This window comes from Falco naumanni, chromosome 14, assembly GCF_017639655.2.
Source record: "Falco naumanni isolate bFalNau1 chromosome 14, bFalNau1.pat, whole genome shotgun sequence".
Taxonomy (NCBI): Eukaryota; Metazoa; Chordata; class Aves; order Falconiformes; family Falconidae; genus Falco; species Falco naumanni.
Window position 1 is genome coordinate 23937958 of NC_054067.1, and position 22300 is coordinate 23960257.

At 37.2% G+C, this 22300-nt stretch overlaps 1 protein-coding gene across 4 annotated transcripts in view; it reads right to left on the minus strand.

Annotated features, from left to right (window-relative positions):
* Nucleotides 1–1638: 1638 nt before the first annotated feature.
* ZC3H12B (zinc finger CCCH-type containing 12B) overlaps nucleotides 1639–22300 on the minus strand; it is a 62495-nt gene continuing 41833 nt past the window's right edge. For 2 of the 4 annotated variants that reach the window (XM_040614624.1, XM_040614623.1), the window contains 5 exons: nucleotides 13151–13925; nucleotides 9770–9909; nucleotides 8781–9015; nucleotides 8582–8688; nucleotides 1639–8013 (listed from right to left, as the gene is read on the minus strand). In XM_040614624.1, the coding sequence (XP_040470558.1) occupies nucleotides 6593–8013; nucleotides 8582–8688; nucleotides 8781–9015; nucleotides 9770–9909; nucleotides 13151–13761 (2514 nt within the window). In that variant the 5' untranslated portion in view covers nucleotides 13762–13925 and the 3' untranslated portion in view covers nucleotides 1639–6592. The remainder of the gene's footprint in view (nucleotides 8014–8581; nucleotides 8689–8780; nucleotides 9016–9769; nucleotides 9910–13150; nucleotides 13926–22300) is intronic. The other 2 variants (XM_040614627.1, XM_040614626.1) reach the window with 2 other exon arrangements.

Below are 22300 nucleotides of genomic sequence, written 5' to 3' on the forward strand. Positions count from 1 at the left end.
AAATGACTTAAATTACTGTTTGGTACTTCTGAGGTCTATCAATGCAAACAAGCCTAACTTCAAAAAGGAAAGCGTGACGCTAGCAAATGCCATGCTGTATGTAACCTTCTCCTTGGTCAAGTGTTACTTGGTAAAATAATATGCTACTATCGTTTCTTTGTCAGCTGTAGTTACTGCCCTGTGTATCTGCTGTCACCCCACCTAGTGAATTACAGGATAAAAATACTGGCCTTTGATCTAATTGCAGTTAAATAAAATAGTTAAATCCAGTGCTGTGGGTGACTTGTAGAAAAGCACAAAACTGCTAGGTGCTTTAAAAAAAGAATACCAAGACTTAAGGAGAAGCTATAGTAATGGCATGAATTTTAAACAAAGTGTTACTGGTGGGGGCAGGGGCGAGCAGGCTTGAAACAAGGCAGGGCAGGGAGGGGGAAGTTGGGAATGGCTAGAGAAAAGAAACATAACTGGTTTGATTTTTAAAAAGTGAAGTTGGGGCTTCTACTACAACAGAAGTGTAAATCCCAGACAATTATGTATTGCCTTGTTGAAGATTATGAAACTTGGTGTTTGTTTGATCTGATTAACTCACAGGAGGAACAATTTTGTAGCTGCTTTCTCAAATATCTGGGAAATGGCAACATTACTATGAATAATACATAATAAATGCATAGATAACTGTAACATTTAAAGCCAGCCAGTTCAAATAACTTAAAAATCGAGTAAAGTTACCGTATTGGCCACTGCTGAGGTCTGTCGACACAAACACAGCAGTTCAAAAAGGAAAAGGTGATGCTGGCAAAACACTGCACTACATACAATTTTTTTCACTCTTTGGTAGATTACTTTGTAAAATTTGGGTTCAGCATGCTAATTACTTTCTTTGCTAGAAGCATATTCAGGGTGGGGATAGGAAAGGCAATGTTGATGTGTGCCAAAATTACTTTTCCCTTTGCCTTGGGCAGAACTTTTTGAGAGTGTTTTCTCCCTGTAAATTAATCTCTGCAGACAGATTGCTGCTGATTGAAAAAGCATCTCCAAAGGGAAGCTATAGAAAGGTTTACAGACAGAAGCTGCGACTATATGGAATAAATCACACAAATGGGAATTGCTGAGGAAGTTAAGGCCCGCGTGCACTGCTTTTGTGGCCCAGGACCCCCTTTGACCTTTACAACTTTTTGAATTTCTTTTCAATGTGATTGGACAGAGTATTGGAACCTTATTAGGATAATTATTAGGATAATCCTGGCTAATCGAGTCTTTAAGTCTGTTTTCTCATTCCCAAAGGCACCCACTCAGACAAGGACTTCAGCTCTTCCCAGGCCTTAAAGTCTTGGGGAGACAACTGGAACAGTAAGAATACCCTATACAATCTAGTACTTGTTTTCAGGAATGGTAAACTTGAGGATGTAAATTAAGCACAAAAGGCCTGGGATTAGGAAAATGCAACTTTGTAATACAGGTGTTTTATTGGTTTTCTGCTGTCTTCCAAATCACCTGGTTCCTGGCCATTGTGAGAGCAAACACAGCGAGAAGTTAAATCCAGATAGAGAAGATCTTTGTGTATCATTTTCTTTCCTTTTGTTAGCTTTACACATACACACAACCCTCCCCACCCCCACCCCCCCAAGTTAAAGCAGTTTGAGTCAAAGCAATGGTAATAAATGACATTATATCGCCTCCCCCATCACAGGGGAAGTGATTGTATTACACAGATTTGCTTCTGCTATTTAAACAGAGAGTGACAAATCATGTAATTCTGAGGAGACAGTGGGCCCTAAATAGTACTTTTCCCTCTGCTTTTTAAAGAAAAGCAAAACTCTTGTCCTGTTCCTTCACAGATTTAAGCACAGGTGGAAAATCTGGGCATTATGTGTGATTTCAGAATCTAGGTATTTTTCAGTACAGCAGCTAAAAATACTGACAAATAATTTAGACAGACTACAACAGTTGTTTTGGACAAAGCAGGTTTTTGGGGCTTTCACCTAAAGAGGGTTACAAAATAAAAAGCTAGAAACAAATAATCCAATGGCTTTCAGTTTTATTAAATAAGCAAAAATTTTTATATATATAAAGTATAACTTTTCATATTATTAAATAATTGTGCAAACCTTTCACACAGCAGGGTGGGGGGTATATAGGTAATAGCCTATATTTCTTTTAGATTCTTCTCTCAGTTCTTTTAATACGTTTACAAACTTTAAATACCACAGACCAAAATCACAAGATACTGTATAATGGCTCTTCCAAGGCTAATCAAACACTGGCATGAGAATAATTTAAGTTGAAATATTGCAAGAAATACAGGTAGTAAGGGCTCTGTCACACAGACAAGCTCTGCTCTGGGTACAAGAGGAGCAGTAAAGCTGAATGCTCTCCATAGACATAATAGTGACAGATGGTGAAGTAATATTTCAACTCTTTGGAGCAAAGTCTCACAGAAATGGCACATGTTCCTTCTCTTTAGCATAGCATTTTTATAAAAACCACTATAGTAAAAATATGTCCCTTGAAATGTTCCTGCCTGTGATTTGACATATGTCACAGTTATAGGCATGTCACCAAGTATTTTTTAACTGAATTATCTGGACAGATTCTTTGTGTGTTCTGACTTCATCATTAAGAATTTCAAAAAGCCAAAATTCACAATTTGAGGCAAACTGGCCATTAAAAGTATGTAGAGGGGAACTCACCTACACTAATATTTTGGTTTTGTTATGAGGATCCTTCTCCTTGTTCTAAGCAACATACCCACACCTTCTATTTTCAAGTTTACAGTTACAGCATTTTTACAAAAGCTAAACAGACTCATGCTAGTGAATGAATTACATGCGGCCGCAACTACAACAGTGCACACATTACTACAGAGATTTACGAATACCACATACTGGTTTAACATCCATTTTCACTCATTTTGTCATTAAGACTTACATTATATTTGGGTCAACCAAAAAAACCCAAAGAGATTTATAAAATATTACAACAATTAAACAGTAATGTTTAATTCTACAAATGAATAAAGCCAACTACTGCAGCTCAATACGACAACAACAGGACTAACAGTAGTGAAGCTATCTATTTGTACAATTTAATATATTACTGACATGTAATTCTTACCAAAAAAAATTAAATAACTTAGACTGACATCCCATAAAGCATTTGATTTTTGATTCATGAATTTAAAAGTTATACACTGAAGTGACAAATTACATGAAAGTAATATAGCTAAAGATGAAAGATCAGTAAATCGGAACTCCTGGAGAACACTCCGGCCACAGTAAAGCACTAAAGTCTACTGCCTAACTCTTGCTGATTGCAGTAAGCCAGGATTTTACCTCCCTGCTTTTTTTTTTTCTTTTCTCATCTAGAATTGCAATTTCATGGATTTTATTAAAATATAGTTTCTAGAACTGTTCTCTTACAGTTTTAAAAACATTTAAATACCATGCTCTCAAAAAGAGCATTTATACAAAGTCTTATATTTACAATATAGACAGTTATGATCAGGTGTTAATAAGATCAACTCTTCCATGTAAGAAGAAATCTAAGCTTATGCGCTGAAGATTAGTGAACGTGTCAGTGTTTTGAATTGGCTTGTAAACATATCTGAAAACAGATGTAGATGACTGAATTATCACTTGAAGTAGCTGATTAGGAAAGACTACATCACATACAAAAGTTTCATTACCTCTAAGGAGGACTAAACGAGCACAAAATTTGCAGATTATTTCCACAAGGCTACGCTGCCCATTCTGTCACTCTTTGCATGGTGGATGCTAATAGCTTCTGCAAAAAAAGACAATTTGCCTTCAAAGTGCCTTAGGGAAATAAGTATGTTGGGTTTGTATTGGCACAGCATTCCCATTGTTTAAAAAGGAATTATCAGGAAGACAAAAGTTAGTGAAAATTAAAATGACTAGACAAATCCTACAAAAATGAGTATCTCCATAATCCAGCCAATACTCCACACAGAAATTTCTGCTCAGTTCTCCACTTTAGAAAACATCAAAACCACCTACTAAACCTCTCTTAAAATAGCTTATCATAATTGGGGGGAAAAGGGAACAAACACTTTTCTACATACAAATATTTAATTCCATGCAAGATGGAAAACATGAGTGCACAATAAACTTCATTTTATACCTAAATAATTTATAAATTAATCCATTAAGAATAAAGCAGGGACTATAGCAATTATATTGGTACATTTTAAACACATGCAGATGAGTTAACAGCAACATTTTCACATAATGTTTAGTGCAAGAATGTATCTGCTTAATAAATAGACTAAAGGTAACTATGTAATGCTTTGAGGCGTACACACAGTATCTGTGCACATAATAAACTGGTTCTGAAAAGTTGTTCTTGTTTGTCTATAAACTACAAGTGCCCATTTTAAATAAAAAAGATCCATAATTACTCATGGGCTACTTCCCTGTGACACATGGTGTCACAAATATTGTGGTGAAAATGTAATACTGAAGTTAATCTAGAGATTTTTTTTTATACACAGTTTTTATACAATCAAGAAAAAGAGATACAATTTGTATCAACAAACAAAAGGTCATTTCTGGTTATTTGAGGCATTGCTCTCAGCTGCTTATACCATGCAAGAGAAGAGAATAAGAATTAATTGCAAATTAAAAATATAAAATGCTGGTTAGTAAGAAACATTTCTGAAAACTGTCAAGAGTCAAATCTGTTTTCCCCAACTATTATAAATGTTTGAAGACTTTATTTTTTCCTATTAACAGAGGCAATAACCAACTAATTAAAACTTGGTTTCTTTCAATGCCAAGTATAAATGCAGAATCACCTTCAAGTTAACTCATTTTAAATACATAATGACATGGTCATTATATATGTTACCTGTACCAACACAAGAGTATTTATCCTGTGTGAAATTATACAGTTACCAAATATCAGTAAATTAACGGCAGTTGCACCTGTAATTGTAATTTGTTGTTGGTTTGGGGGTTTGGCAGGGGGTGGGGGTGGGGGGGATGGTATGACAGGAACATACTTTGCATGTGATAAAGAGCCCACAAGATATTTTGAATAAAATCAACCATTACAGTAACACAAGTGGAAGAAATGGTATAATTTTGTTCCTCAGACAAACAGATAGTCTAGAAAGCAGCATGCAAGCCATTATCAAAACACCAGAAACAACCCTGACTGCAGCCTCACGTTCCGTGTGTTTCACAGTAAGAAACATTTAGGCAGTGTCACACCTTCTCATGAAGAAACAAAAGGCCATAAACCAGGCCTTCTCAACTTTCATGAAAAAAACTACAGTAGAAGTCAACAAGTCCTAGCTCGAGATGTATCGAGTTAGTAATGGTTCGAAATGTCGAAATATACAATGGATTCAAAAAAGGGCGTCCAGTCAGTGCAGCTTAAAAAACAATAAATGTCTCTTTTGGAGACATTTAGCTACAAAGGTTCCCCACCCTGAGCAAGATACCAGTTGCACAAACAATGCCACATAAAATTGTCTCACCTGTTGAAACAGGAACTCTAAAAGCCTTCATGAGGCAAATGCACACCTTTGCGTGGAGCTGAAGAGCAAAAAACCAGGCCAGCTTTGCCACAAACCCGAACTAGAGCATCTCTTTTCAAGAAGCAGCCTTGCCCCTCCACCCCCTTCTTAAGCTGATCTTGTACAGCCACCATGAATGTTAGGCTCACTCCAGCACCATCCTTGCCCCCAGAGGAAGGGCTGTAGTTACTGATGAACTTCCATGTTAACATCCAGTTTCTGCTGCTTCAGGTTGAGTAATCCAATTTACATAAAGCTGACAATTTACTCTCAGCTTGTCTAGTCATCTGGGTCAGCTGCTGCTTACTGCACAGTTGAGAGGCGATTCTGAAGAGAGAAGCTACAGTTAAACTTCTTTTAGTTTATTGAATGGCGCTCATGCCTTCGCACTCCTTAATGTTTTGGTCCTAATTTAATAAAGTATTTGGCTTCTGTTGGATTGAGCCAACATACTGGACAAGGTAATAAGATACTCAAGCTCTTGGGGAACAGTTTTGAGTTCCAACAACAATATCGACATTCAAAAGCTGGAATCAGTTTTTCCTTTTACAAATTGAGTATTTTAATTTTTGTCAAGTTTACTTTTTCTTCAATATTTAGTATGCCAGTAGGCAGTGTCAAATAACAAAGCTGAAACCCTGAAAGTCATCTGGGTGTGTGTAGAGCATACTTTTAAAGGCCGATTAGGTATTTATAAGCAAATTGAAAGTGTACACTAATACATGCAATATAATTGCTAACAATAATTTTGTAGTAACAGCTTTGAGACACCGAACGTGACATTGTAGTTCTTAATGAGCTATCCATGCAGCAAGGTATGCATTTCCTATAAAATACTATTAAAAATCCCTATATTTAAAATCTTAAAATTTACAATACAATCAACTCTTATATAGTGCTTCAGCATATATATGATTGCTACTGTGTACAGAATTTGATACTATCTTAGTAGAAAATATTTAGAATAGATTGGCCCCTTCCTTCTTCATTTAAGTTTTCCTCCAGGTCCTATATGCTATATAATTTCATTTATCCAAAAGAGGCTGTAATGAGTTAACGCCCTGTTCTTAATTTGGCAACAATCATAGCTGCCAGCTGTTGTGCATCTGTCATGTGGGGATTCTTTTCCATCACAGAAAGGACAATGCTTGGAGGGAAAATATTGCAGAGGTTCTTGTACGTTTGATACTGGTGTTCTGGGATGATATGAGGTTCCCGTGGCTCACCACATATCCCAATCCAGGGATTCCTCCAGAGTTGCTCCATCTTCTCAGGCATGCTTCTTACCATGACAGGTTCGTAACACGGCTGCATGAGGTTGTTACTCAGTGGATATGAGTGGTAAGTGTAAGAGTCTGATGCACATGGTAACGGATCCCAACTAGCATGCTGCTCTCGACAGAGAGGTGGTCTTCGCTGCCTTGTAGGGTTACTTTCATAAAGCCGTGAGTCAGAAATGCTGTCCATTCTTGTCATGACCAAGGCACGGCTTGGTTGTGCAGTTGATGGATGAACATTTTGAGGCACAGGGTATTCTCCTGGACAACTGGACCGTGCTCCAACAACCGGATGCTGGGCATGTAGGCCTAAGTGGGAAACTGACTGTTTGCGAAGGGATTGCTTAGGCTCTTCAGTTCCGTAACTCTGAACTCTATTTAAGGCTTCATGGTAACCATGGGAAAAAGGCTGAAGACGATTTTGCGATGGCAGTCTGTGGAGCTTCACATTGTCTTCTGGACTGGCATCTGCTACACCCAGATACAAGTCATTGTAAGAGGAATAAGAATCATTACTTGTATGGCTTAAGCAACTGTCAGGACAGGGGCTTGAGTTTCTAGAATACATCCCCTGGTCCATATCAGCCCCATAATAATCTGTGTTACGGATACTACTTATGCTCAAGTTGGAGAAATCACTGAGTAAGGAATAATAGCCATGGTCCCCCAATGATTCATATTTGGGATACTGGTCAGTATAGCTAACTGAGGTGCCATGGCTATTGGTGACTAGTATAGGAGGATATTGCACACTGGACATATGTTCCAGTGAGGATTTCTGATGCATGAACTGTGAGGAACCTGGCACCGGACTGCTTGCAGAACGAGTATTTAATGCACCAGCTGCATGGCTTTTTGGTGGAGGGAGCGTTGGTACACTTAATGCAGAAACCAGAGACGGGACAGAGCTGGCCTCGGACTTCCGGGCTACTGATAACTTTTCCTCAGGCTCCACAGCTACTGATCTAATGCTTGGATCTGACTGACGTTTTGGGGCAATGCGTTTCACTTCAGAACTGATTTCTCCTTTGGAGCTGGATGGCCCTGTGCCACATTTGGCCAAGGCTCCCTCACTCATAGTTTTCACAGCAGATAATTTGGCACTTATTCGAAGCTCATCCGCTACTGACCTTTGAGGCTGGTTTGCCCGTTCTGGGTGGTAATATTTACATTTGTGCCCATAGGTGCACTTTTTACCTGGAAGAAAAGTGTTTTCAGGTTAAATAAACGAAAAACTAATCAATAGCACCAGTTGCTATCTTTTTTCTTTATATCATTTACCACTTCTTAATAGTAATATTTCTATACTAACCCCCTAAAGAATAATGATATATATACAGGCAGTCGCGGACTCTGCTACCTGTATCCACACATATATCACTGCATCAGGGGCCAGACATATCACTTTTCTTCCTACTGGCTCACAATTTCAATACTGACAACATACTCAATGCTATAAAAACAAAACAGCTCTAACACTGTTTGGATAGTTATGAATCTCCTTCCTTGAATACAAACCAGAAGAAAATAGCAAAAAGCTGTTATTATCCACAAGATAATCTGGCAACCCTTAATTTTCTGCTACATTGTTTTTATTAATATTTTATTAATACGAAGAGTATAGAAATGGGTATAGTGCTTGGATGGCAACACAAAAAATGGCCTTTCCCCTCCCCCCTCCACCCCAAGTAATGACAAGACGTTAATTAATTGCTTGCTTCACCTACCTTTGAATACAACAAATCAATCTGACTTAGGCACTTACCATAAGGACACGGTTGTTTCTTATGTTCAGGAATAACTGGCCTTTTCCTTAAGAAATTTTCAAGGCTTGGCCCATGGCGTCCTAAAGGATCATCAGGAGGCATAAATCTAAGAGGAAGAGAATGAAATGTGAATTTCAGTTTTTACTGAGGATTCTGAATTAGCAAATTCCCTTACTTTTTTTTAAGAAAACATCATACTTGTCATTCACAAAAGAATACATTAGCAGCCGCTCCTCAATGAACTTCTTCCATTCTGGTTTTTCATTTTGAAGGTCCCGGTAGTTGTCATTTGATACAATGATGCCATCTGAGTCAAAAGCAAGTTTTACTATGAATCGATCATCATAGCAAACTACTCTTCTTCCCTGAACTCTTCGAGATGGAGTGAAAACAAGAATTTTTTCTTTCTCCAATTTACGTAAGATTTCTTGATCTGTAAAATAATTTTATTTGAGCAGTTTTTTAAAAAAGTTTTAAAAGAAAGAAATGCAGCCTTTGAAATATGAAACTTCTTGCCCTCTTTTTTGACACAGTATTTTGTAGTTATGTTCATATACAGCCCCCATTATCATTAAAAAATACATAGTTGCAGAGTGCCATTTTATTTCCGAGCTTTCAAAGCAGTGGGTAAATATCCAATATTTAAGCTCCATAACCACTCTACTCCATAAACCTTTACTTGGTCTTCTTGAAAACATCAAGAACTCAGTTGTTACTATATTACAATAACTTTCTTGTTAGCCCAGAGTAAAACGTATAGTACTTTCTATGGGTAAAAACACATGCTGCCTCTTCAGTGTTCAAGATAATCCTACTAAATGAGTCCCTGGCCTGATTCTACCTATTTCATACTCACCCAGCAACTAAGAATCAGTTCTTATATGCTTAGCAATGTTTGCTAATGGGAAAATTATGACTATTTCTCAAAAGCATTGAAATGATCCAATGATGTTACAAAAAACCAGCATCATTTATAGGTGCAGACACTTAAATGCTGATTTCCTCACCAGTGAAATTGTTCTGTTTTCAAATGAACAGAGTGTAACATCATCACGCAACATCACATGCACAGCCCAGTATGTGGCACCCATCAGAATGATTACATGCCTGTGTCTTAATGCAATACTTTTGTTTTCTCTTCCCCCCTCTTTTTGACCAAGGAGTCAAAGGAAATCTTGATCTGTTACCTGTAATTGGTGCATCAGGTCGAGACTGTTCTTTTCTCCATGCAGGTACAAACACAGTGATATCTTTATGTCCTTTTTCCAGAAACCAATCAACAGCTAGTTGAATTCCTCGACAGGAAAATCCTTCTTTATTCCCATGGCTGAAGAACATGAAAACAAAAGTTTTAGAAACAGCAAGGAGAAAAATTACATTTGGTTTTGGGTTTTATTGCTGCGGTGGTTTGGGATGGGGTTGGTTTTTTATTTCTTCTAAAGCTGCCATGGTCTAAGGATATAAGGGAAACAAAGTCTGTAAAGACAGTAAACCTTTTTATTAGACCAGCCTACATAACTGGACAACAACAATTGTCCAGAGCTATTCAGCTGTCAGATTACAGCAACACTGCTACTTGAATCTCTAGAAAACAATGAAATGCCACTATTCCAAAAGCAAAAACAAATACATCTGAAATTTTTCCACTTTTTCATTTTATTAGCTCAGCTAATGAAAAATACCGCATTCCCCAACAAATTGAGCTTACCTGAAATAGTACTATAATAAGTTATCAGTAACAAAAAAGGAATGAATTAACAATGCTGGCTGTCATGGGTGACAGGTGCTTTTAAACATCTAGATTAAGAAATTATGTTTCCCTAATATTAAATGTTCTGCATTTTTAATTAGGGCTTTTGAAGGGAAAGAAGTAACTCAGAGTTGTTTAAGCCCTGCCTCCAGCAAAAATTTCTTTTCTGAAACACAGGAGTCTCTGAAACAGCACACAATTCATATAAAGGGGTTTAATTTTTCAAATGGCCCAAGAAGTTTCTGCAAAGGAAAAAAGGTAAACCTTAATTATGAATCTTATTCAGTCTCTATTTGCATCATCAATAATTGCAGTATTTTTTAAGCATGAGAAGTCTGTAACGCTTGTACTTTCCAGATATTCTCAGTTTGTAGAGCAGACACTGCATAATTAAGATATTTGCATCTTATTAGAATTGTCTTTAGCATTATTCTATGGATGATTGTTCAAAATTTTACTTCAATGTTGTTATTATTATTATTATAAAACATCTTCACAGATTACTGGACCACAGCAAAATGCATGCTCTTCCTGTGCTCAAAATGTTACATAAAGTAAAACTGAAACAGACAAAAGGCACACAGATCTAACACCATCCGCACATGTGCATAACTAAGGATCACCAGCATAGTCCAAATCCTTGCAACTTACATAATTAATACAGAAGCCACATATTGCTAAAGCATTTTTCTTTAGATTTTTATACATTTTAAATTTTAGATAATTTAATATCCTTTTAATTTTTCAGATGCATATGCCTTTTGTTAAGAGTTGGACTTGATGACCCTTATGGGCCCCTTCCAACCTGAGATACTCTATGATTCTATACTTCAAAATTCTAAACACAGCACCAGTTCTAAGCTACACAATAGTAAGAGTACACACACTCTTTTCTCCAGTTCCTGCCACATTATGCTCAGGAGGAACTCAAGCAGTACAGAGACTGCAAATTCAACAAGCAGGGAAAAAAAGGAAAGAAAAAAGTTAAATCAAATATTGGTGTTGTTGCTTTACAGAAACATCTGTAAATGGATTGGTGTAATGTGGTTATGTTGCGATACGGCAGTGAAAATTCCTATATATGAAATATTCTTATAGAATTTGGAAGGGTCTGTGCATTTGAAAACTCAAGAGTGCTCCACACACCTATAAAAATCTGAATTTTCTTAATACATTGAAAAAAAAAATTCATAGAATCACAGAATGGTTTGGGTTGTAATGGACCTTAAAGATCATCTAGTTTCAACCCCCTGCCACTAGAGCAAGTTGCTCAAAGCTCCATCCAACCTAGCCTTGAACACTTCCAGGGATGGGGCACAAATCTTATGACAGATTCTCTTAGAGCAGAAAGCTGGTACTAAAAGGAAATCTATTGTGCAAACAATACCTGAAGAAATCTCGTTATCACCAATCACTAAACAGGCTGATTAAAGAACTCCCTCATAGAAAAATCATACTTTCTTGATGATAAATCACTGGCTAGCTGAATTGTGTGCTCTACAAACATGCTTGAAAGCAGCATGGGGAGATACCTTGAGTTAGCGTTGATGCAAGCAACCAAGCACATGTGTACATACATCTGAAATTACAAGCACCATAGCGGTGTGAGTCAGCAAGTTTAGCTCGTTTGTATCCCTCTACTGACACAGCTAAATTCTGAGCAGGCTTGATCCGCAGGAGATCAAACACCCTGAAGTCCACTGCATGTCATTTTGGAAAGAACCAAGTTTTCCTCGCCTATCTGGCTGCCTCTGGACATTAAAGAAAAATAATTTTCAACATTGTTCCAAGACTTCAACAAATTAAACCAAACCCATCCACACAAAAGCACACTACAGCTAGATTGCTAAAACAAAAGGTTTGAGGGAAGAACTTGGTTTCAAAAGGTGGGGAGGGGAATTGGAATATGGATGACATATAAAGGGCTATAGGCATAAATAAAAGCCTGGACTAAAGAGTCCATTAAAAAAGATGTATTATCAGCGTAAATATACTACATGACTAAAATTACTTTGCCATTGTAGTGAAAATTTATTAAACTGATTAATGTTTATTACAAAGTTTTTGTCTTAAATTAGGAATTGTTTAACTTAGACAGGGAGCTCAGGGAGCTCAAGGACAACTGTAATGAGCGGGTGATGTTTCTCCTGAGCCCCCTGAACAAGCAAGGTAGGGCAGGACCATCCAGACAATAAATACTGTGTGCAGTTGTGTCATGATGTAGTGGCAGCTCCACCACACCCAGGCAGTCTGGCCAACGTCCCTGGCGTGTGTGAACCTTACAGATCATGAGATAGTGCACACCTGCACTTAGCCTAAACTTAAATTTTACATACACTGGGTGTGTAACCTATTTTTGTTCTTCACTGAGTATAAACGTGGGCAAGCTCCAGGACTGAGCCAGAAGCCTTACCTACAGGTGGATGCACCGCATAGGAATTTCCCCAGTTATCAAGGGACTCCTGGCACCAGCTGCAACAGGGCTCCCAGCTAAAGGGTGGGCCTGGGCGATGTTAAGGTGTGAACTGGTGATGTCTCCTTTTCTTAGTCTCTGTAACGCTTTGCAGCAATGATCTAATCCTTTGCTCCTATTGTTCTTTTATCATATTGTGCACAATAGCTAGTACTGTTTCCTTTTATCACATTGCATGCTACTTTCCTTTATTATATTGTAATACAATAAACTGCATTTATATTTTATGTAGAATTCATTTTTGCTTTGTATCCAGTCAATCAGCAACACACCTATCAATATTGATTTTTCTCATAAATATTTTAGTGATTTATTCTTTGCAAAAATAGTGACAGGGAGATCTACCTCATAGCCACATTGCTTCCATCAATGACAATTGGTCTCAAGTTATCACTGTTATCCACAACTTCATCTTCAAGTGACAATTCAGGGCTTGCTATTTCCTTTGTACAAGGACCTCTTGGCACGAGAGTACTAGTGGTACTGCTGGCACTGCTTTGTCCCTCTGATTCACTTTTGTTGCCAAGTCTCACAAGCTCTGCGAGAACATCGTTGATAAGTGCATCTGCTCCCAGTTTATTCAGTACCGCCTGGATCTGATCTCCTGCATACCCAAGCTTTAAAGCAAAATCCATTTTAGCTTGGTATTCCTTGTCCAAATTTGTTTTGCATTCATCTAGCTTCAAGTCTTGTGTGATACTGCTCTGTGAAAAACTTGGGCGATCCAAACAAGGAGACCGACAGAGCGGCCGATGTGGTTTAGTGGAAACCTCCTTTTCTCTCCACTGAGTATTGCTGCAGCTGCTTCTGAAGTATGGTTGCTCAGGTTCGCTTTCTGAGCTCGTCCATTCCTCTGATTCAGCACTGCATTCCCCAGCATCTTGTTCCACATTTCTGTCTTCTCTGGAGTGCCTCTTCTCCATTTTCAGCTTCCCTATCATAGACCAGGCCGTCATCACGTTCAGCTTCCAGCCAGAGAGCTTAGTTCTTCTTCATTTCCAAAGCCACCTGGAACTCATACTCAATTGCATTGTGTTGGCCAATTAAAAGTTTACACAAGGCTGGAGTTAATTTGCCTTGCTTACTATGTTCTGGCATAAACACCACCAACATGAAGTCCCTAAAAGAAAAAAAAAAAAGAAAGAAGAAGAAATAATTTTAAAAAATTAGCTTTTGACAAATTCTGCTAAATACTCAACTAAAATGATTTTGTTTACAAATCAGTAGAGCTCTCTAGTCATTCACATTTCTGTGTAAAAGTTGATCACAATGAAGCATATAATTATGTTGTCTCTTTAATCACAAATTACCCTCTCTCTTTCCCTCCCTCAGTTACTCTACATACAAAAAAAAAAAAAAGTATACTTCCCACACAATAAACTTATAGCTGGAATTTATGGAGTGTCTCAGGAATATTTAAAGATAATAAAACAGAAAAGTGTGACCCAACACTTTCACTAGAAACCTCTCTGTACAGCCTTCTACTGCAGGAACAGCCTGTCTACATCAGGAACAACTGTGTGGAGTTCCAGTCTGCATAAAATTTAACACAAACCATTTCAGCCTCTTTTAGTAAGGGTTTACTATCAGAACTGACATGGTAAGTTTACTGCAAGCTGGCTGCTAGACATGTAAAGGTCAGTAACAAAACACACAAAGGTTCTACACAACAATTATCTTGTGCCCTGTTTACTGTACCTACTACACTGAAAATTCCAAAATCAAGGATGGATATTACTATGTTTTATCAGAAAGTCAGGATAGACTTTCTAGTCTTATACCAGAAGCAAAATTGTTCAAGGAATTCCAATGAGAGGTGTGACAAATGAAAAGATTCAAGTGACTTGTAAAGGGCTGAACACACATCACAGAGCCTTTGAAAAACAGTTTTTAAAAGGAACTGCACCTACAGCAGTGCACGTTTTAGATAAAATGGTAAACTAAGACCTAGATATAAATACAGGTAACTGGAGAAAATTGATTAGCAAAGTAATTAGCTAGAGGCCTACTTTCAGAAAGCTGCAAGTCCCACTTCCCTCTCCTCTGCAAAACAGCAGACTTGAGAATGCAAGATGCAGTGTGAGTAGTGAAAAACAATGATGTAATAGTCTTGAAACCATTTATTTTAACTCCACTTTCTCATTTCAATAGATATCGTTTTTCTTAGGTCACCTCTTTTAGATGTAGCTACAGACAAAGAGAAGAAAGACCAAAACAGAAAAATGAAAAGGTACCAAACTTCTGAAAGAGCACAGTTTTAAAGCTACATCTACTGCAGAGACTTCTGTCAGCAAAGATGTAGTCCAAAGAGGCGTGAGAAGCATGATCATGGATTTAAACAGCAGTCACAGAAGAAAGACTAGTAGTGACACCAGTTTCCCAATATATCTTTGCTTTTAACAGTATAGCCAGTTACCTTTGTGTGCTGTCAAATGCTGTAACACAAGCTGTGCATACACGAAAAGCTCTTTCCCAGGATTCCTATTAGGATTTTTGTGACACAAAATAGGCATGACTTTGGCATTGGAACAGACTGATCAAAGACGTCCATTCTTATTAAGCTCCTCATGCACCCAAAACGAAGTAAAAAAAAATAAATTTGAAGTATAACTTATGGGGTTTTGGGGGGTTGTTAGTCACTAGTATAACTAAGAATAAATTTGTATCTCTTTCATGCACTTTTTTCGTCTCATTTCACATTTCTTACATTCCTTAAGGCTATGAGCAAACATTAGAAGAACACAAAACTTTCCTCAAAAGAGTATAAGCACTCAACTACGTACATGCATTATTTATATACAGGACGTTATCAAATACATTTATATTCAAAAGCTTTTTAAAAATCTCTTTCCTATTTCCCCAAGAGACCACAGTGGCTCTTATTTAATTACTGTGGTCTACCAAAACAGCAAATAATAGGAGAAATACTCCCTTAATGCACAGCAGTGTAACTTCCTTGATGTACATTAATGCCAGACCTAGGGACTAAACGTAAGTATTGGAATCTGGCGGGGGGGGGGGTGGGGGGGGGGGGGGTGTGGCGAGTTTTGTCTAGGGTAGCAAGAAGAGCATCTCTGACATTGTTCTTTTTATTATTTATTTGATTTTCTTCCTAAAACTACAGCTTTAATTTTCTCCATAGAATGAAGTTCAGTAGATACTGAAATAAAGAGAACAACAGAAATGCAGACATGCATGAATATATTATATTGATTTAGTGATGTAAAACAAATATAATAAACATAAAACCAAAATCTTAAATACTAAAAGCATCTTTAAAATGAAAAATTGTTTGGGTTTTTTTTTCCTGAAAAACAGCACGGACATTTTACAAAGCATTGTAAGCCACAAAGAAAAATTAAAAGAACCAGCAGTGTGCATACAAGTCAAAGCTTATTCATTCTGAGTTTTCATATCCTTTCATTTTTAGGTAATAAGATGCTGAAGATCACAGCCCCTGATATACCACTCATCTCAGAAAGCTTTCTTCCTTGATTATTTCCCTACATTAAATGGTGGGTGTCTGTTGCCTATGGGAGTATTTCAGAGAACAGGTGTAGAAGAGTGATAAAATCTGATAAATCAAAATCATAAAAATGTCAAAGGATCTCTAAGACAGGTCCCTACCGACCTAAGAACAAACCCCCCTGAAATTGTCTCAAAGTGAAACAAAGATTATTGATCTGCAAAACATTTACACAGTAATATATAATTACCTTAAACAGGCCAAAGAGAAACATTTTACAAGACTGCACTCAAATTTATGCTCTTTAGTTATACATCTCACTTGGTTGTGGTAACTTTGCATACTGTTGGAGATGGTAGATATATATCCAGAATACAACGAACATCAACCCATGTTTCCAGTGACACTGGAAAGTGCCTACTTCCTAAAGGCAGGCATTATAAAAATATGTATGTTTACAAATGAGAAATTTCAGGTAAATATTTTACACTGAAATTTTATTTCTTTGTGTGCTCTGGGGATAAAGATCTTTCCTATTCTGTTCAATTCACTTGTAACCTCTTAAAGGGGCTAAGAGGGATTTACTCCCATCATTAACTGTACAGCGGGGAAAAAAAAGGTTTAGAGAAAAAACCTGAATATTCTAAAACATAGTCCTAGTTCTCATATCATGTGAAGAACAATGAGTGAGGATTTCTTTTGATGAATATGAACAGCAAGATTTTCAGCTACAATTGGGTGATTCTTAAGTAAGCAAGAAAAGCATGTAGCAAAGGTGGCTAGCTTGACTGATAACCATTAATGGTCTCAAAATTAGTCCAAATAGTGGCAAATGTAGTAATTCTCACTTGTTCATGCTCTTTTTGTGATGTACATACATGCATACACAAACACACACACCCAAGCAGAGAGGGCTGCTCAAAAGCCTAGTTTCCTTAGGAAATCAAGGTAATTAAAGAAAACACTAATCACTTATATCTAAAAAAACCCCTAAAAGGTCAAGTTTTGACAAAAGCAACACTATTTTTTAATAAAGAACAACTATATTTTAAGTCCTTTAGACAACAGGGAATAAAAACAGATTCATTGCACTTGCATGGAAATTCCAAATTTGAGTAGTTAGGTTTACTTTCAACTTGGATCAGGTTAGGTTTGGACACTTGCTGTTCTTTAGTATTAGGCATTCAAAGAATAGCCCTCTAAATACTTAGACATCATTACATAACTGGTACATTACAGTACTCTCTAATTCCATTTGAGGTTATTTTCTCTCGCATAGCACTAATAGCAGTATATTTACAACTGAAGCACTTGCCAACATAGATGTATTAATCAGCTTAATCTGGAATGGATTTCATTAGGTCTCACGTATAACCCTGTACCTTGCCAAAACTAAAACAAAGTATATAAAAAATTATTATAACAGAAGATTCAAAAAATAGGTTATCAACACACTGCACCCTCAGATTTCAAAATACTGCAACTAAGGAACACTTTACAATGCCTGTGGTAAGGCTCATTTGTTCAAATTTATGACACTGCACTGCTTTGGCAGTGGACAAAGAACAGCATGATTCTGTTAGTCCAAGTTTATAGATCTCCATTCTTTCTCCCAAGTTGTCATCATTTCTTTAAGTGTAATGTTAAACTTACCATGCCTTTTTTTTTACCTCTAGTAAATAATCCTAATCCCTTTTCCATTGGAAATCTCATCAAAATGATGAGCCAAAGGTTCGTAAAACTGGAAATATCCCTGAAAATATGATGAAGAGAAAGGAGGCTGTTTACTGTTAACTTCTCCTCGACAAATGATTTTCCAGAAGTAATTCATTTAAAACCATTTTTAGAGGACCAAATTTATATTCTCTTATAAACACTTAATTATCAATTTAAACTACAAGCAAAATATGTCCCTTCCCAAGTGGAAATTAAATCAACTGGACTCAGTCAAAGAGGCCATTTTTTTTACAGTAATAAAATAATCTGGGTAACACCGCCACTATTACTTCCACATTTAGATTTTTTTAATCCTTTTTTTGGGTTTTTTTGAGTTTGTTTTCAGGGGTTTGTTGTTGTTATTGGTTTTGGGTTTTATAAATTACAACTATGCAAGTTTTGCTCTTAATTTTCTCCCCCTCTTTCTTAGCTGGAAAAGAATATATCTTACCTGTATATAAACTGATTTCACCATTTTGTTGCATTGTCCCAATTCCACATAAATATCTCTAGTTTTCTGTTATTTAACATCACATAAGCAATTTTTCATACATTTCATGTGTCGTTCCCTGAAAGATCTTATTTAGCAATAAGATGGTTTGATCATAGTCAGATCTAAATAATCCTGAATTCAAAATTTAAAATATAAAAAAATTTCATTCTCAGAATAATTTATATCACTGCTGGTGGCGTACTCACTTCTGTTGTGCTTAGGAAGAAAGTGGCTCAGATACAATCAGTGTTAGAAAGCAGTACTGCCTATCTAGGATCACTCCCTGCTAGTCCTGTGCTGTGGTTTACTATTCTTTGGTGGCGAGTGATAGATTGGTGGATCTATTATGAAAGCTTACTCTGTGGAAACACCCACTTCTATGACTCATCGGAGTTTCTTGCCTTTTTTTTTCATTCATGTCAGCCTTTGGTTGAAAGCCACTAACTAGGGAAATTTTAGCTGTCTCACCCCTCGCCGGCATAGCAGGGGAAAATACCTGGTCTGTGACGTAATGATCACCATTATCTTTGAAATATTTGAGATGAGAATTAAAATTCTACTGAAAAAGAAATAAATCTCTAGTTTCAAACTATTTAACAACTAAATCACAGTGTTTTATAAAAATCTCTTCATATCTATCTAGGATCTTGTGAGGGAAGCACCGGAAGTCAAAAGGTCTGTCTGTACCATCTGTAGTCATTTCTACCAAGATGTATCACAGATCTTCCACAAGAAATGATACAATATGTAGACATTGGAACTTCTGGAAGAACAAGGAGTTTCCCCCCCCATTTTCTTTAAATAGCCAGCACACAAAACCGATTTCTGAATAGGTAACTTTTGCCAATAAAAATAGTTTAGATAAACTATTTCAGCATCAACTGCCATGTTGACAGAAAACGAAGCAGGCAGTCTCCAGAGCCCATGTCTACAACCCCGTACACTTTTGTACAAAGTGCTTGGAGGAAACAAGCCAGCTTGCACCAAGGCCTCTCCACCCTTAGCCAGTTGCTCCACCTGTGCAACTTAACTGGAACATTGTACTTGAAACATTGTAGGATTTGTTCCCAAAACCACAAGGTTAGGATTCTCAAACAACGAAGGTCACCTCATTGTTGGGTTCAGGAGCATCAAAAAACAAAAACAAAACAAAAACCAACAACAACAAAAAAAACAAAACCAAACCAACCAAACAGAAAAAAAAACCCAGAAAAATAACAACAAAAATACTACACACAGTACCAAGTTTTCCCACTGACCATTGAGAGAGGGCACCTAGGAAAGAAGAAGGGTTGTGTTGCTCCTAAGCTGGCAACCGTAGCGAATGAAAAACTGAGTGAGAAAACAGCAGCAGAAACTACCACTACTTTAACACGGCACCCTTCTTGATACCTTCCAGATTAGAAATCAGACTTGTAATACCATCCTTCAGCTAAGGTCCCTCCCCCATTTCTTCACAGCCCTGAACAGTTCAATCCATACCCTACTGCAACCCCTGGAACTACCTATAGCCCCAAGGTTATCACTACGGATTTATTATGTGTGTTCACAGACCCTTCTCCCTGAGCAAGCCAGCTCTCAACAGTGAGAAAAGGCATAGCTACAGAAACTGATTACTACTTGTCCTCAAATGGCAGCTGTGTTTTTTTCAAATAAATTCACAATCCTGTTCTGGAGCCCAGGATCACTACAGTATAGACAGTATCTCTTTTCCGTCAGTCAGTATTTTGATCTAACAAGCCACCTTTGTCAAGGCCAGCAATCCAGACGTAATCAGTATCACCATTCGGAAAAAGACTCTGATGCCCTGTCCTTGGAAAGCTGAGTTCTCTGCTCTGTACCATTCTATGTCTGAAACCATACTTGGTCTCAGTTTATTTCTGACTTCCAGTTAAGTACCTCTTACTTAACTCTACTTGCTATGATTACCTCTCCACCTACAGTGTGGCACGCATTCAGTATGATACCCCTTCTCAGTGGACCACGTGGTTCTCCTTCAAATACAGTCTATGATGTAGGCATATAAAGGAGGTGAGTTTTCTGTACATTCAAGGCATTTAAGCTCAGTGACTTGAATTCACCATCTATCTCAACTGTACAACTGTTTCCTTTGAACAGTAAAACTAAAGAAGTTGCTGAATTAATAACTGTAAGTAGGAACTTAGGAAGTTCTTTTAAAAGAAGATTGATGCTGCCAGGAAGTAAACAATGAGTGAGATACTGACCAGATTCTGTCTTGCTGCTTCACAAACAGGAAGGACCCAGGGAAGAGTTGTGGACACTGCTCTTTACACCTTCTCACTGGAAAGGTGAAATGGTGTTAAGCAGAGACAAGATTAAGATTTTATCTTGATCGGAAGTAAAGTCTAAGTCCTCTGTTTTATACTGCTCTTAAAGTTCCCAATATATTTTTGAGCAAGTTCTGCATTTTTCTATTATGCTTTTTCTAAGTAGCTTGTTCTGCTTTCCCCTTACTACCTCTTCAACTAAAATGAGATCCTTGCTTCACTGTTTTAATCTTTGCAACTGAAGCCTAACGTAATAAAGATTTTCAAAACACAAAGTGAGAGCCTGTGTAAATGTTTTGGTGGATTCACAGAAACAAAAGGGTCAGTCTCAGCCATCTCTCTGGTAATAAAACAGTGAGAAATCTCAGAACCAGTCTGGCTGCACGTGTCTAAGAAGGTAGCCAAGTCTAAAAGGACTCCTAGATTTCGGGCCCACATATCCAGGAGAAATAAAAGCAGCATTTCAGCCATTTTCAGTTTAAATTAGAAGCTGAACATTTAGGGGGAATGTAAAATTCTATTCAATCCAGAAGTTTCAGTAAGAGGAGAGAAGATCTATAGATGTAGAACTGTGTGAAACAAATAAACAGTTCAAGCCATTTGAATTAACTCCCCAATAACATGGTATAGAATAAAGACTGAAAGGAAACGGTGATGAGACTCTGGGACCCTCTACAGAAGGAAGAAGGATGGAAGGAGAAGGATAAAGTGAAGAGACAAAGTGATGATCTCAACTCTGCTTATAAAGTTAGCCTGCGAACACATATCTTCATCAAGGTAGTTTTTGACTGATTAGCGCAAGAGTGAAGTATGGATGACATTTAATCTAGCACAAGCAATTCATGCATCATGTAGAATAAAATGACAGCTTTCAAGCAAAGTCTTTGGACAGGGTTATCTTAGTTGATTGCTCTATTTCTGGAGGCAATAGGTGATCCATTGAGAATTCTGTTACTTCATTGCCTTTATGTTCACTTTGCCCTTACATGCACAGAAAACAGCTACTGGAAAAAAGCATTAATAATCAGTTTATAGAACTACCCTTACAGAACTTTTCCACTTTTTTTGTGTGTGTTATTGCTTATACTATGTGCTTTAGTTAGTATAGAAGCTTAAGGCATTATCACACAGGAGTCATTTTTTTAAAAAAATGCAACATTTAGAAGCAAAATCAGAACAAACATGAAAACAATAAATAATTTGAGTAATGGCTGATTCTGCTGATATCTACAAAATTGAGAAATGAGTCAGTGTGCCTCCAAATTTTCTCAGACAGCATAAAAGCTCATCTCACAGATCTCAAACAGTAACACTGTATCACTGAAATGTTAGTGTCTGTTTAGTATGAGTTACATTCTAAGACAGATTAATACGAATACATGCCTAAAGAAAGAAAAGAAAGCTATTACGAATTTCTGATTTGAAGATATAACTACTCAGGAATATGTACACTGCAGCTTTAAATTTTTAATTCTCATTATGTTCACTGCTAAGCAACCAAGTTTTCTTACTAAACACCTCTTACAGGACAG